Source organism: Vipera ursinii (assembly GCF_947247035.1).
Source record: "Vipera ursinii genome assembly, chromosome: 1".
NCBI lineage: Eukaryota > Metazoa > Chordata > Lepidosauria > Squamata > Viperidae > Vipera > Vipera ursinii.
In genome coordinates, this window is record NC_139512.1 from 84,962,241 (window position 1) to 84,978,407 (window position 16,167).

General features: G+C 40.6%; 1 protein-coding gene across 5 annotated transcripts in view; it reads left to right on the forward strand.

The window, feature by feature from the left end:
• The window catches only part of SHANK2 (SH3 and multiple ankyrin repeat domains 2), a 394,189-nt gene that overhangs the window by 154,660 nt on the left and 223,362 nt on the right, over nt 1–16,167 (forward strand). For all 5 annotated transcript variants that reach the window (XM_083374122.1, XM_083374125.1, XM_083374126.1 and 2 more), the window contains one exon: nt 4,077–4,190. In XM_083374122.1, the coding sequence (XP_083230248.1) occupies nt 4,077–4,190 (114 nt within the window). The remainder of the gene's footprint in view (nt 1–4,076; nt 4,191–16,167) is intronic.

Here is a 16,167-nt window from a genome sequence, read left to right on the forward strand (position 1 = left end):
ACACAAAGAAACCAGACTTATGGGAATAATTCTTGTATACTATTAAAGAGTCAGTCAATTGATGCATTTTACAAAACAAAAGATATAGGTAATATAAGTCAGACAGTGATGCTGAATGTAACTAGAGATTGCCATTTGAAACAGAAATATTAAGGGCACAGGAAGACATAATAAAAAAAGAAAATGAAAGTTTTACATTTTTTTCTTTCCCTTGCAATTGAGACACTTTCACTTTGGATAACAATATTACAATGGCAACCATCAGAAGAGCAGCAAAAACAGGAGGGGAGGAGAAGATTGCTAGAACAATCTGCAAAGAGAAGAATTACACCATCAGGATTTGCTTCAGAAAAAGCACTAAATTAGCTGAATAACTTGATACTAAATTGACTAAATCACTGGATACTATACTGAATGCTTTGAAATGGATGAAAGATGTAAAGATGAAAGAGGACATGAAAGGGGAAGTTAAGAAAAAAAGCTCTGTAAAACAAATGGAGATGTGAACAAATTAACGATAAAATGGAAATTTTGGAGAGTAAGAAGTATCTAAGTGTAATACACACACACATACACACAGCATTATAATGTAAGATTTATTAAACATATATTAAAATTAAATATACTTAACTATAATGTGTAGGTCTCTGTGCAAGGGAATGTGCTTTTCTGAGGAAGAATGAGGAAGAAGCTCTATAATATTCCAATCAGATTCACCCAAGACAAGGAAACAATCACAAAGATCTGTCAAATGTCTTTAAAAAGAATCCTTAGTAATATTTTAGTAGCTTTCAGTTTTACAGTGCCTACATTTAAAAAGTAATGTCTGTGCACATTTAGTCTTCTAGGAACATGTGCTAACATTGTCATTTTTCTTTAGCAGTGAAAGCATTTTTATAAAATTCAAAAATGTACTCTATATGGATTGTGTGTTGCATGAACATGGCTTTTCAACTAAAACTGTTAGTCATTGGCAAAAGTGCCTTTCCTTTAAATAAAAATAGTGGTATCATTTCCAACCCACTTTATAAAAGGCTTAACTCGCAATTCATGTAACACTTACTTTGAAGCAGTATCTTTGAAGCCTCACTGAATTTTCAAAGATTCATTTTCTGGAATTCCTGATAACCCATTTTAAGATTCACTGAAGGAACTTCTGCTAATTGTGTGAAAAATGCTTTGAATGCAAGGCACCTTTTATATTAGATTATTTACTTTACTTTTAAGTATGTTTTAAATTAATTTTCTTAGTTCTGTGTCAAAACATGTTTTATTAATACAGTATGTATACAAATGCTTATATTATGTAGCGCTACCTCCGTAGGGACCACTTAAATCCGGGCCCTCCCGACCTCCCTTCCAAGTGGCCACCAGCCCAAAGAGGTCTCTCACGTTGGTGCTTCTGCCTAACAGGGCACGTAACACTGTGGTGTTCAGTCATGAGAGGCAGCCATGCACATGGGGTGGTGATGGTCGCTCTCTCTCGATGGTAACTCACTTGGGATGATGGTGGTTGATCTCAGGCAATAAGAACTCAAAGGGAAGATGGTAGTCAATCTCTAATGATAACAACTTGCCCAGAACGATGTTAATCAGCTTCTGGTGACAGCAACTTGCCTAGAACGATGGCGGCCAGCCTCTGGTGACAGCAACTTGCCTAAAACAATGGCGGCCAGTCTCTGGTGACAGCAACTTGCCTAAAACAATGGCGATCAGTCTTTGGTGATGACAACTTGTCTAAAGCAATGGTAGCTAGTCTCTGGTGGCAACAACTTGCCCAGAATGATGGCAGTTAGTCTCTGGTGACAGCAACTTGCCTAAAACAATGACAGCCAGTCTCTGGTGCCAAAAACTTGCCCAGGACAATGTTAATTTGTCTTTGATGACAAAAACTTGTCTAGAACAATGGCAACCAATCTCTGGCACTGGTAGAGGCCTCCCTTGTCCGCTCTCCTCGCCCCTCTCTGACCTCACTCCATGTAATCCCTTTTTATCTCCCCAGCTGATCCTATAAAGAAAAAAAACCCCTTACCTCCCACTAAAAGGCGTATGTCAAACTCTTCTCTAACTCTCCCTCTGCCTAATTTACTCCAACAAGGGAAAGGAATTAAAACTCTCCAAACTACCCTCTCTTCCTCTCTTTGTCTGGCCTGTCCGCAACGAAAGAGAAAGAAACAATAAAACTTCACCTTTCCCCACCCATTACTCTCTCTGTGTTTCTCTCTCTCTGCCTGGCCTGCTTCAAGCAAGCAGTTCCAACCTCTCTCTCTCTCTCTCTCTCTCTCTCTCTCTCTCTCTCTCTCTCTCTCTCTCTCTCTCTCTCTCTCTCTCTCTCTCTCTCTCTCTCTCTCTCTCTCTCTCTCTCTCTCTCTCTCTCTCTCTCTTTCTCTCTCTCCTCCCCCAGCAAACGGCTCCAGCAACTACTCTCACCATCTATCCCTCCCTGCCTGGCCTGCTTCAAGCAAACAGCTCCAGCAATTACTCTCACTCTCTCTATCCCTCCCCCTTTCGTCCCGCTTGTAACAAAGCAAAAAAAGCCTGTAACAAAGCAAAAAAAAGCAAATGCGAAACCCCTGCTTCTTACTCTGTTTGATCAGCTGGCTCAGAACAGCAAGCTCCACCAAGCCTTCTCTCTTCCTTCTATCGGCTTCCTCCTCCTTTTTCTTCCCTCCTCTGAGCCACTCCCTGCCATGAGACCCATGGCAGCTGCTGGATCTCCTCATCTTCCTGCCTAATTGGCAGGGCTCCTGCAAAGCCCCTCAGCTGGCCCCATTCTCACCCCAACTCCGCTACAATTATATTGCATTTTTATTCATATTTAGGCATAAAATCATTTCTATAAGTTAATTCCTGATGTGTCCTTGCAAAAATTATTATAGGTTTATCTCAATTAGTGCTGATGACAACCATTCAAATAATGGTTGTATTATTTGAATCTGCGCTGTTTAGGGTGTTGTTTCTATGGAAAGTAGGGTAATTAATTCCAGTGCTACAGAAATAGGCAATGAAAAAATTTAAACGTAATTTTTATATGTTTATTAATGAAATATAACAATAACATTTTTAAAAAAATTTAAAATTTACGTAAAGCATAGAGTAATTATAGAAAGCAAAATAAAAACAAAAAATAAGTATAATTCTTAAAAGTAAGCTTACATTGACAAAAAACTCTTTATCACATAATTCAGGATGTGCTAGCAAGATTGCTATCTACCGTATCCTGCAGTTAACTTTATGTGATTTTAGTGATTTTTATAGCATTCTAGGGACGCAGTGGCTCAGTGGGTTAGGACGCTGAGCTTGTCGATCAGAAGATCGGCAGTTTGGCGGGTCGAATCCCGAGTGCTGCGTAGCAGAGTGAGCGCCTGTTACTCATCCCAGCTTCTGCCAACCTAGCAGTTCGAAAGCACGTAAAAATGCAAGTAGAAAAATAGGGACCACTACAGTGGGAAGGTAACAGCGTTCCGTGTGCCTTTGGCATCTAGTCATGCCGGCCACATGACCACGGAGACGTCCTCGGACAAGCGCTGGCTCTTCGGCTTTGAAATGGAGATGAGCACCGGCCCCTAGAGTTGGAAATGACTAGCATGCATGTGCGGGGGAACCTTTACCTTTTTATAGCATTCTAATAGATTATGACCTGCCATAAAATCTATAGATCACATAAATATTTAAAATAAGTAAATTAAATGAACAAAGGACAAGCTGGAGATAAGCCCCCATCCAGACCGTACCTGCTATCTCCTGTATTCTATTACCATTCTTCAAAATGAGATTCTTCTTTTATGAGCTTACCTCAAATGGACCCTTCCTTTCCCCATTTTTCTCACATGACAATTAGTGTCTAAAACCACAAGGGCAACTGCACATATGCTAATTCAATGCAGTCTAGCAATAAAGAATTTGAACTTATATTAAACATAACCAAATATCAATTTATAATTTGCAATAAATAGAATATTGCACTATTTGAAGTTTCATTAATCACAACCTACCTATTTAAGTTTGGGAGTTATTATTTAAACTTGTACATTAAACAACAAAAACTGAATGGTATTTTCCTATTTTACTTCTAGTTTTGAGCATCGGCGAGGGTGGATTCTGGGAAGGCAGTACCCGAGGACATGTGGGATGGTTTCCTGCAGATTGCGTTGAGGAAGTGCAATATAAGCCAAATGAAAGTAAACCAGGTGAGATGGTGCAATTCAAGAGTAAGCTATGCTTACAATTTTTCATGGGGAAGTACATGAGTGTTTGCTGAACTAGAAATTACTCTCAAAAAAGAGCATAGATTTTTAAAAACTATATATTTTTGTTATTATGCAAATATTTCTTCTCTAGAAGCATGTGGAATCAGTAAAAGACTTAAATGATGTACAATTTGATTCTTCACTTAAAATAATTATGGATGATTTTAAAAAAATATTCATTTTTCATTGAATATGCATTTAAATCTGTGATGAGCTATTAGGTGACCTCCAAATGCTTTGGGCAATTTCTAGAATTAATTGGCCGAGATATATGGATGGCTTCAGTCTGCCAAATTCTCGCTTATGCATTTAGTGCCTATTTTAGTCCCAGCTCGTTTTAATCAGACAAGATTAATCTCACAGTAACAAGCTTCACTTTCATTATATTCACTGTTAAGATGAGACTGAAACCAATGAATGAAGTTGAGGCCTAATTATAGTCCACAAGGTGCAGCTATTTCCCCCCCAAACTTATTCTAACGGTTTCACAAATAAATAAAGTTCTGTTCTTGGCAAAAAAACAGCCTTTCACTCTATATCCAAAGCTGATTTAGGTTTGGCTACTACACCCTTTTGGTGATCTGTGCAAAAATATAGCAATATTTCTGATGTATCTTATGCAACTAGAATTCCCAAAACATGGAAAAGCTTTTACTTTAGGCATGTTGTAATGCTCCCCCTTTGCTGTTTTTGCAGAGAAACTGTAGAAAGTTTGTATATTTTAAATGACTTTGTTCTTTAATGTTCATTTGATAGAGACATTCAAAGTGCTCTTATTTCCTCAGTACTGTACTTGGAAGATTGCCAGGTTGCATAGATAAATTCCCTGTCTATTTGTTATTTTTGGAATATAATTTGTTCACCACATATGAAGTCATCCTATTGAAAGATGCAGTATGAAAAAATCCATCAAGAATTTACCATTAGCAAGAACCAGTAGAGGAGAGGACCTCTGTTTTTCCATATTTGTAGTATTGTTTTGTTACTTTCTTATATTGTTTTATTTTTTCAGGTTAAAAAGGTAAAGGTAAAGGTTTCCCCGCACATGCGTGCTAGTCGTTTCCGACTCTAGGGGCCGGTGCTCATCTCCGTTCATAGTTTTTATTGTTTTAGTATTGATACTTATTAGAATGCCAGTATATATATTTCAATGTTATATTGTCCTAGCATTGTCTTATTAATGCCTACTTTTAGGTTTGTTATGTAAATATCTACAATATTTTATATCTCATTGATTTGATTATTAATATTATTGGAAGGGCCAGAATTCTCGCCGTATTTATCTTCACTTTGTTGGTGTATGATTGAAATAAAGATTTGATATAATGCTAGCAATAAGTGTCCTAGTTGGGTAGAATGATGGGCTATAAAATATAAGATAAAATACCCTATATAGAAGATAAGATTTTTGTTATTCAGTAACCGTGATTTCACAAGTGGTAGTGTTCATAATCCTTATTCTTCTATTTATCTGTGAAGGAGAGAAGGACCTTTGGCATAGCTGCCAAAATTTCTCTTGATTGATCATGTGGAGAACCGTCTGTCTGCAAACACTCTCATGATATATTCAGTTCCTAATTAAGATATTAAAGATATGGTTTGGCAAGTTACTAGAATATAGCTGTGGCCATGCAGAACTAAACATAGGTGTCTTCATTAGTATTATTGCACCCTTGCAGCGTTAATTATGCCTTGAAAATCTTGCTAGGTAAGGGAAATAGGTTGTATAATAAGTACCAAAAATAATACCATAGCACAGTGAATTCCTTTGGATTCATCAGGAAAGTTTAATGTAGCAATCTGAAGTGTACCTCAATTGCTATTTAAGGCCAGTTGAAAAGAAACATGTTAGACCAGGAGAATGTAATGCATAGAAGCGAAGTACTCTTAGTAAGTTCTAGTATTGTTGGGAGTAAATTTAAAACACCATATGATAATCTAATTGTATTAAAATTAATAAATTGGGATCTCTGAGTATAGATTATTAACAGAGGGATAGAATCAAGATCACGTGAATTATTAATACCACTTTACAATGCCTTGGTAAGGCCATACTTGGAATACTGCATCCAGTTTTGGTCACCACGATGTAAAAAAGATGTTGAGATTCTAGAAAGAGGACAGAGAAGAGCAACAAAGATGATTAGGGGGCTGGAGGCTAAAACATATAAGGAATGGTTGCTGGAATTGGGTATGTCAAGTTTAATGAAGAGAAGGGGGAGGGGAGACATGATAGCAGTGTTCCAATATCTCAGGGGCTGCCACAAAGAAGAGAGAGTCAAGCATCTGAAGTTAGGACAAGAAGCAATGGGTGGAAACTAATCAAGGAGAGAAGCAACCTAGAACTAAGGAGAAACTTCCTGACAGTTAGAACAATTAACCAGTGAAACAACCTGCCTCCAGAAGCTATGAATGCTCCAACAGAGGAAGTCTTTAAGAAGAGACTGGACAGCCATTTGTCTGAATTGGACTAGATGACCTCCAAGGTCCCTTCCAACTTTATTGTTGTTGTTGTTGTTGTTGTTGTGCCATTTTCTGTTTATGCTGACTAGCAAGTGCTGTTTGGAGACATAATACATCTAATACTGACTTAATATATAGCTAGAAACTGGGAAACTCTGGATTCAAGTCTGACCTTAGCCATGAAAGCTGGCTGAGAGACCTTGGGCCAGTCAACTCATCTCACAAGGTTTTTGTTGTGGGAAAAATAGGAAGTGGAAGGTCTGTTGGATATGTTTGTTGCCCTGAGCTATTTGTATAAATAATAAAAGTGGAATACAAATAAACAAAAAAAATACTTTGCAAGACTGGCACCCGTTGATAGTGTTAAGTTTTATAAACCAAATTATATTTGTAATGTTAATGCCTACTCTTCCAGTTTATAGATCAACATTTGAAGTTGTCTATCCTGGTAAACTACCTTAATCTACCTTAGCAGACTTGGCTACTTGCCTGCTCATCCTTGGTGACAGATAAATTATGAACAAGATCTTGTTCTAGCCCTAGATCTTTTAGGAAACCCTTGTCCATTTCTCTGTTTTGAAGAATGTGTATATTAGTCAAACATTTAGTTTTAAAATAATCTTATTAATGAGTTAGTATTTTAATGTAGATTAATCATAAAGCACTTTCCTGACAATCTATTTGGTAGAAATGTCCTTAAATTGTGGCCTTTGTGTTGAAAGAGCGTGTGCAAAGAAAAAATGCTTCCAGTATTGCTTTCTCTCATTGTTTCCTATGAAGAAAGAGAAAAGTCTGGAAGTAAATTGTTAAATTGCAATCCAGAGATTGCGTTTTTTGTCTGCTGTTAAATTGAGGGATGTGATAGCTGTGCTTTTCACGTTTCTCTTTTTTTCTTACCCATCTCCTTTTTCTTACCCATCTCCTTTCCTTGTCTTCATATTGCAGTAGTTGGGAGGAAAGGGAGGAAGACTGGGTTACCCAACTAATAAAATCTAAATTTCTCTTAATTATGTGGCAGATAAAAAAATTGTAATCACAAATGTACAGGCTGTTTGGACAAGCCTAATGATACAGTATTTGTAGAAGAATATTGTTCTAAACCAGTGTTTCTTAAACATTTTGCTCTTAGGAACCCTTCCAATTTTTAAAAATTAGGGAGCATCCTTAAAAAGTGTTTATTTGTATGAGTTACGATATATTTATCTATGTTTACCATAATACAAATTAAAATGGATGCATTCATAGAATGTTTATTTATTGAATCTTGTAAAAATAGCAATATAAATTCATTTATAACATAAATTAACATGACATAAATATTTTTCATAACTGTTTTAAAGAAATATAATGAGAAGAATGTCCTTGTTTAATATTTTTGCAAATATCTTGAATATCTGGCAAATAATTTTGATTTCAAGATCACGGTTACCGGTGGGACAATATTGGAAGAAGGATAGTTTGCCTACTATAGAAGAATGGGTGCTTAAAGTTTCGAATCTTGCAGAAATGTCTAAGATTTCTGCTTACTTGAAAGATCATTCACAGGAAAGATATAATTCAGTTTGGAGGAGATGGATAGATTATATTCAGAACAAATATGGGACTAAAAAGTTCCATTTAGCTTATGAGTAGATTTTAGTGGGATATTGTTATTGGTACTTCATATATAGTTATGTTAAAGGGGAGTTAAAGCACATTATGAATTTGGTTAATTGTATATTATGTATAATTTTTATTTAGAATATGATTATTATAACTATAATCCTGTATTTAGCTCTGGGAAGTGGGGGGGGAAGTGGGCGGGTTTGGGGTAGGGGGGATTTGGGGATATATTGTAACATTTTGTTTTTGTAAAACTCTTTAAAAAAGATCTCCTGAAAGAGTCTTGAGGTACTCCCAGGATCCTAGGACTGCACTTTAAGAAATACAGCTCTAAACTAAATTGATTTTTTTTATCATTAAATGAAGACATTTCATGTTCCAAAAGATTGGCCTGTCAATGCAAAGGGCTTTTTTTGCAGCTAGCTGCCTTTCTATTTCCATTTTTCCTACTGCTGAAGATTCATGTGATGAAAATAAATGCTGCCTACACCTCTTAGGATTCTTGGCTCCTGTCATCTACAGCTGGCCAAACAGACAGATTGCAGTTTCCAGATAAGGAGATCTAATTTGCAAACCCAGCATTAGTAACTTAAGTTTGGAGGTAGAAGTTTGTTTCTGTTTTCACTCTGTAAATTTCACAAAGAAGAAAGCAACAATCCTTTAATAGTAGAACAGCTGGGATCTATGAGCCACTGTATGAGAGAGTATACATCTGTGTATGTATAAAATTCTATTTTAAATTTAAGAGAATACATTTCCAAATTCTGTAAATGAGCTTCAGAGAGAAAGACTCTAGTGCAAACCTGTATGGACTTATTGAGAAACAAATGTCACTGTTGTTAGTGGCATTTCTTATTTCATTGCGTTTATAGCCTGCTTTTGGTTTAGGGAGTTTATATTCTTTTCTCCACTCTATTACAGGTACAAGTGGTCCTCAACTTACAACCAGAATTTCAGCCATTGAGTGAAGTTGTCATTAAGAGAGACACCCACATACCATTTCAATGATAGCAGTCCTGGCTCTCACAGTTGTGGTTGTTAAACAAACGCGTTCATCATTAAGCAGATGGAATGAAAGAGCTGTCTGCCGAAATTGGGCAGTCAGCTCTCTTCATGAGCAGAAGGAAACTCCAGCAGAGAAAAGTTTAGATCTTTGTGATCTGAGTGTCTTTTCTCCAGCCCACTGCAGGAAGTCTCCTCCTCAACATGCACAGAAAGGATCTCCAGCAAAGGGCTGAAGAAACCCAGAGCATGATGATCCATGCTTCTTTTCTCCAGACCACTGTAAGAGTCTCCCCTCCATGGACAAAGGGAGGGGAAATCTTTCAGAAGGCAGCAGCTGCTTGCAACCTTCCCTGCTGCCTTCTCCACTGACTTTCTGAGGAAGCTGACAGAGAAGATTGTAAATGGCTGTCACATGATTGTGTGGCAACTGCTTGTGAGTGTGAACAGGTTGCAAAAACATGAAATGTGATCACATGACCATGGGACAAGGCAGCAGTAATAACTTCAGTGACAGGTCGTAGGTAGCTTTTCAAAAGTCTGTCACAACCTGTCATAAATTGAGGATTACTTGTAATCCTCATCTAGCCACCACAATTGGGACCGACAAAATGGTTGTTAAGTGAAGCAGTAGCTAAGTGAAACCAGAACTGTGTTTAGAATGTCATTTCAGCTTTCCTTTGCTTTACAGACCTGCAAATGTTATAAATGTGAGGATTGGTAGCAAAGTTACTTTTTGATCTCTGTTTTAATTGTGAATGGTTGAGATAGTTGCTAAGAACAGAAGTGTTCCTGAAAGTATTAGTTAGACCCACTTTTAGCCAGACCCATTTTTTCATTAATATGGTGATCTTTTTAGTCAAGACAGTATAGGTCTACTGTTCGCCGTATAGAAAGTCCTTATTTTGCAACTGCAGTTGGGACTGGTTGAAGCAGTAACTAATTGAAAAATTACATGATCATGACCTTGTTATCTTGCTTCAGCTTTCCTTTGATGAACACTGCTGGAAGGATACGACTTGTAACTCTTTTTTCCTCACTCCTCTGCCCTTTGGAATGGTTAGCTGGCACTGGGATTATCATCAAAAAGAGAACTGATGTCTGTATTTGCATTCATTGAAGAGGTAGGGACTACCACTGAGTAAGCAGGTGTACAACAGGAAGTATAAATTGAAAAAAAAATGCTAGCACCAGCTGTTTGCCTAGTACAGGGGTCGGCAACCCAAAAAAGGAAAAGAGCCACTGGGAACCGGTTCCATCACACACACAAAAAAGTGGGAGCCGCATGTGTGTGTCCATGCACGCGCATGCGCAAAAAAGTCTTGCGCATGCGCAAAATGGTTTTTTTTTTCTTGCGCATGCGCAGACGCCCGTGGTTGCCACCTTCCTGTGTGTGTGATGGAACCGGTTCCCAGTGGCAGCAGCGCCGCCGCCTTCGGCAGCCTGTAAACGTGCCGCCGCAGCTCTCCCAAAGAGAGGAGGGCGGCGGCCTGCAAACGGGCCGCAGCGGCTTTCCTCCTCTTTGGGGGAGCTGCCGCGGCACGTTTGCAGGCTGCCGAAGGCGGCAGCTCTGCAGGCGGGCTGTGGCAGCTGTTGCGGCCTATGGGCGCGACATTCGGCAGGGCCCCTCTTTGCAGCACGGCACGAGGCCCTCACCCCCCACAGACGCGCCCTCGCCACGGGAGCCACCCCCGCCATCCTCACACACCACTAGCGCAGGCCCACCTCGTCTTAGGGGCCTGCCCTCCACATGCCGGCTGCATCCTCCGATCGCCCGACGCCACCAGGGAGACTGCCCGGTGTTGGGCTCGACACGCCCAACACCCGGTGAGGCCGCGGAGGGACTCACCGGGCCCCGTGACCAGCTGCCGGCGTCTGTATGCAGCCCCCACGTTACTGCGGCCTTCCAGCGAGCCGGGCAGCGGCCCCTGCTAGATCCATCGTGTGGAGGCCGATACTCGAACAAAACCCGTCAAAGCAGCAGCCCGGGCCTGCTCGAGGAAGGGAGCATCAGACCTGAAGGCGCGTCAAGTGGCTGGAAGCGAGCGTTAACTCTGCGCCCTGCCACTTGAGCAAAAGACGCCGGCATCCTGTGGGGGGTGAGGGTGGGGAAGATAAGCTACGCCAAAAAGAAAAGAAAAGGAAAAAAAACAACGACGAATACCCACGACTAAGCAACATTCGTCTATCGGAGCTCTCCTTTCTTCGCTTCTTTCCCAATCACTGCACCTCAGCTCTAAAGCAATAGATACTGAGACTCAACCTCTCCTGAAAGGCCCTTTTATTTATTTTACAGGGGCTTTCCCAGGCTTGCTCCCCTTTCCGCGACTTGAGTCACTCTCCTCTCCCGTAGGAAACTCACTCTGCATATGCGCCGAAAAATTAACGTGCAAGTTTCCGGAATAGACCCCCGGCATGCCGTGAGCCCCGTAAGACTCAGCTCAAGGCGCGCACCTCCTTCTCCTTCCCCGCCTACCATTCATTCGCCACTCAGGGCGTGTGTCGGTTTGAGAAAGGCGTGCGCACATACACGGAGCCTCGCGGGCCGGCCTGAGCAAGCTCAGTGGTGCGCACGTTAGTCGCCGGGTGGTTGAAAGGAGAAGTCTTAGCGTTATCCCGCTAAGCCTAAAATCCTCAAATGTTATCTTTTTCGGGCTTTCCAACATACCGAGGGGTACTTATATCAAGCACTCTGCTTCGTAGAGATTGCCCCAGGTTTTTTTTTTAAAAAATACTTAAGTCAAGGTCATGTCAAGCCGCACAGGTTTCTGTCTTAAGTCAGACGGTGGTGGGGAAGAAGGAAAAATCGCCACAAAAGGCACGATTTTAGATCGCCACAGAATTTTGACGACGAAATAAATGACTTTCCAAAGAAGCCTGGCAGGAGGACATGAAATATTAGGGCAACGTCTACCTTTGCTATGGATAACTTCAGGGACGAAACAAGCGGGGCCGCTGCCTGTTCGCGCGGAGGTACGGAGACCTGCCGACGTTTGGGGAAGTTTGGGGAGGTGCGCGCGCACCTCTCTGAATGGGTAGCGGCCCCGCTTGTTGCGAAAGCTGCCGCGGCCCGTCTGCAAAGCTGCCGCTTTCGGCAGCTTTGCAGACGGGCCGCGGCAGCTTTCGCAACAAGCGGGGCCGCTGCCCGTTCCCACGGAGGTATGGAGACCTGCCGAGGTTTGGGGAGGTGCGCGCGCACCTCCCCAAACGTCGGCAGGTCTCCGGACGGCGGCGGCTTGGGAGAGGTGCGCGCGCACTCTCCAAACCGCCGCCATCCCGTTTGCACAGCTGCCGTGAACGCGGCAGGTCTCCGGACGAGACGGCGGTGGCTTGGAGAGGTGCGCGTGCACCTCCGCCCTTCGGAAAGGTGCGCACGCACCTCTCGGAATGGGCGGTGCCACTTGGTGCCGTTCGAAGAGGTGCACGCGCACCGGGCGGCTGGGAGCCGCAGGAGGCGGCTCAAAGAGCCGCATGCGGCTCCGGAGCCGCGGGTTGCCGACCCGTGGCCTAGTATGATTGGAGCTGACAGCCAATAGGCTGTTTAGGAGGCCAAAAAAAAAGCCTTTGGGCGAAGGTCTGGTCAGTGTCAGGCAGTAATGCCTGCCAACCAGTGAACAGTTCTAATTAACTAATTAAGGTTGCAGAGCTGAGGTGGTTAACTTGTGGCTAGCACTTTTTTGGGATTCGTTGCATTATCAAGAAAAGCAGCTCAGGAAGAGACAGTTTGTTTAGGTAATCTTTCCACTTTGAGAAGATGGTGGTGCTAAAACAGGTCAAGCATAGGATTAACTGACTAATGGTGAATATGTGACTGAGGGGGAGGGTGCAAAGGTCATAAATTGTGAACATTGGTCACAAAGTTACTTTTTCATCAGCGACATAACTGAGCAGTTACTGTCTGTGGCAGTCGCTAAATGAGGACTATATTGGATTGCGTGTGTAGGGAAACAAGTGACTTATAATCTTCAAATGAGACTTTCAGTTGCACTTGAAATATTATTCTCATTGAGGTTTGTGAAGCGCCAAGAATTTTAGCTTGAGTAATAATTGAGTAAGCCTTGGTGGAGCAGTGGGCTAATGCCTCCTTAAGTAACACCAGCTGCCTGCAATTAGTGCAGGTTCGCATCCCACCAGGCTCAAGGTTGACTCAGCCTTCCATCCTTCCGAGGTAGGAAGGATGAGGACCCAGATTGTTGGGGGCAATTAAGCTGACTTTGTAATAATGCCACTTGGGGGTGTATGAAAGCCCTAATAAGCAGGCATATACATAGAATGAAGGCTACTGCTAAGCTTGTAAGCCGCCCTGAGTCTTCGGAGAAGGGCGGGATATAAATGGAATTAAAATAAATTTAAAAATTCAGTAGGCAAGATTTGGCAATTGCACGATGCTGCAAACAGCCCCTGTTGTAAATACAGTTTGATAATCCAGCCCAGCATTGATGTAATAGATTATGATGAACTGTGGGTACATAATCACTGATTAGTGAAGCCTTCACAGAATACAAGACTGAAGAAAGCTTTTGTAGTTTAGTTAGCATGACGTATGAAATTGGTTTTTTAGATTGTGGTTTTCTAGGCTTGGATACATTATACTCTTGCCTTAAGCTGAATTTAAGTCTTATTCCAAGTGTTCATCAGTATGTTACTCCTCAGCAGACTAATAATTTAGCAGTTATAAGATTGTGCATAATTTTTAACACAAAAATTTTTCAATGGCTTCTCTGCCGTTACCCTGACCTTTGGAAGATTCACCCCCAGAGGTGAGTTAGGCCTCACTCTCCTGGCCTTTCAGAAGTGTCTGAAGACCTGGTTTTGCCAACTTACTTGAGGCTCACACAGGAGGATGCAGCTGTTGGGTTGGTTAGTGCTTTTTTAACCTTATTAATTTTATCCTTGTTTTAATTGCCTCCTACTGGGATATAATATTCACATGGCTTCTACACTTTTATGTTTTAATTGTAGGCCGCCCAGAGTCACTTTGTAAAGTGAGATGGGCAGTACCCAACTTTGATATAGTGTATAAAGTAAATACATAAATACGGCTTCTTCAAAATTAAGATATGATTTCTAAAACAGTGTTTTATAGATAATACTTTATCAGCAGGTATACTTACAAATTGAATTTTGTTCTAACTGTTCTATTGGATAGATGGTCACTAGATGGCGCTTTTTAAGTACAAAAGAGATAAATTAGAAACAGTTTCTTCAGAACATTTTTCACTTTCTCCACATAAATATCAAAGCAGCTTGAAAGCTAATCTGATATAGTTTGGCAAAATGGAGTTACTAATCAGGCCAGAAAGAAACAATACTATTTTAACCGAAGCTAATAAATTAGTATGAAATGTGTCCATATATATCTGTTTAGGATATGTAGCAACAATATTCCTGGGTTACAGGAGAAATTCACTTGAAAGATTAATACAGGTATTCTTGTCTTATGACTAGGCACTCAGTGACCATTCAAAATTATGATGGACCTCTCCCCCCAAGGTACTTATGACTCAGTTACAAATTATGACAATCTCCTCCCACAGTCATGTGACTGAATTTCAGGTGCTCAGCAACTGGCCCACATTTATGTCTGCTTGCAGCAGCTGACAGTTATGTGACCACAATTTACAAGATCTATTGCTGAAAACCAGCATTTACTTCTGTTTTTTTGGCAAAACCATCCAAAACAATGGGTTCACTTAATAATTATGGCATTCATTTAATAACTGTAGATTCACTGAGTCTATTCCAATTCCTTTCACAAAGCAGCATGAACAAAAAATACGTTATCTACTGTTTTATAGCACTCCATAAAAAAAAAATAACGTGCTCAGGTTTTAAAATATCTGATTAGTTTTTAGGCTAGTTGGAAGAGTCTATGCTCTACTCATTTATTTATTTGCTACAATTTATGTTTTTCCAGTTGCAGAAGAAAAAAACACAAATTATGCCCTAATTCTAATGTATCCTTATGATTTGTAAATGTGATTAAACTAAGTTGGCCACAAATTGCTTTATCTGCTTTTCTCCACCATGTTACACATGCTGTGTTTTGGGAACAGAGATTGAAGTTACCAAGTTTTGAGAAGAGCAGCTTGTGGATAATTAATGGTTGTGCAAACTGTTTTCTTTCTGCTTTTATTAGACAAGGGAGAAGACACATTTTAAACAACCAGTCACAACAATGACAAACCCAGTCATTAACACTCAGTAAATGCTGTCAGGGGAAAAGCCACGTAGGAGCAATTCCATCTAGGAGTTAGGTCAGTTCGGTCATAGCTGTTAACATCAAGGAGCAATTACTGCAGAGAATTCTGAAATCAAATGGATTTGTAATTCTTTGGGAGCAGCCCATTTTAAAGGATCCCCCACTGCTGCGAAAGTTTTCAACTTCAGTAGTAATAGCTATGTCTTTAGTAGATAATGAATGTTCCCTGACAAGAAAAAATGGAACTGCTGGTGAAGATGCAGTATTTTTAGAACAGTGAGACTATTATGAAAGTGCTTGTGATACCTACTTCAGACATACCTTGCTTGTCCCAAATCAAGTTTTCTGAGCCAAGCCACATGTGATGTTAATCATGCACTTCAGTAATCACAATTTGCTTGGGACATTTATTTTTATTATTTGAGAGCAGGAGGAACTGCCAGATGCCTCCTAATCCACACTAAGGTCCTATGCCAATTTTTGTTTCCTAGTGGAAATCTTAATTCCCTGTTTTATGTCCTTGGAAATGGTTAATGCAGTAAATTTGTTTGGTAACTCAGAGAGGAGTGATTAGTTATCTATATGGCGACTTATTAGTACTCTCCTGTGAATTGTAGGTTAACAAGGGGAATGGATATGATTCATCAA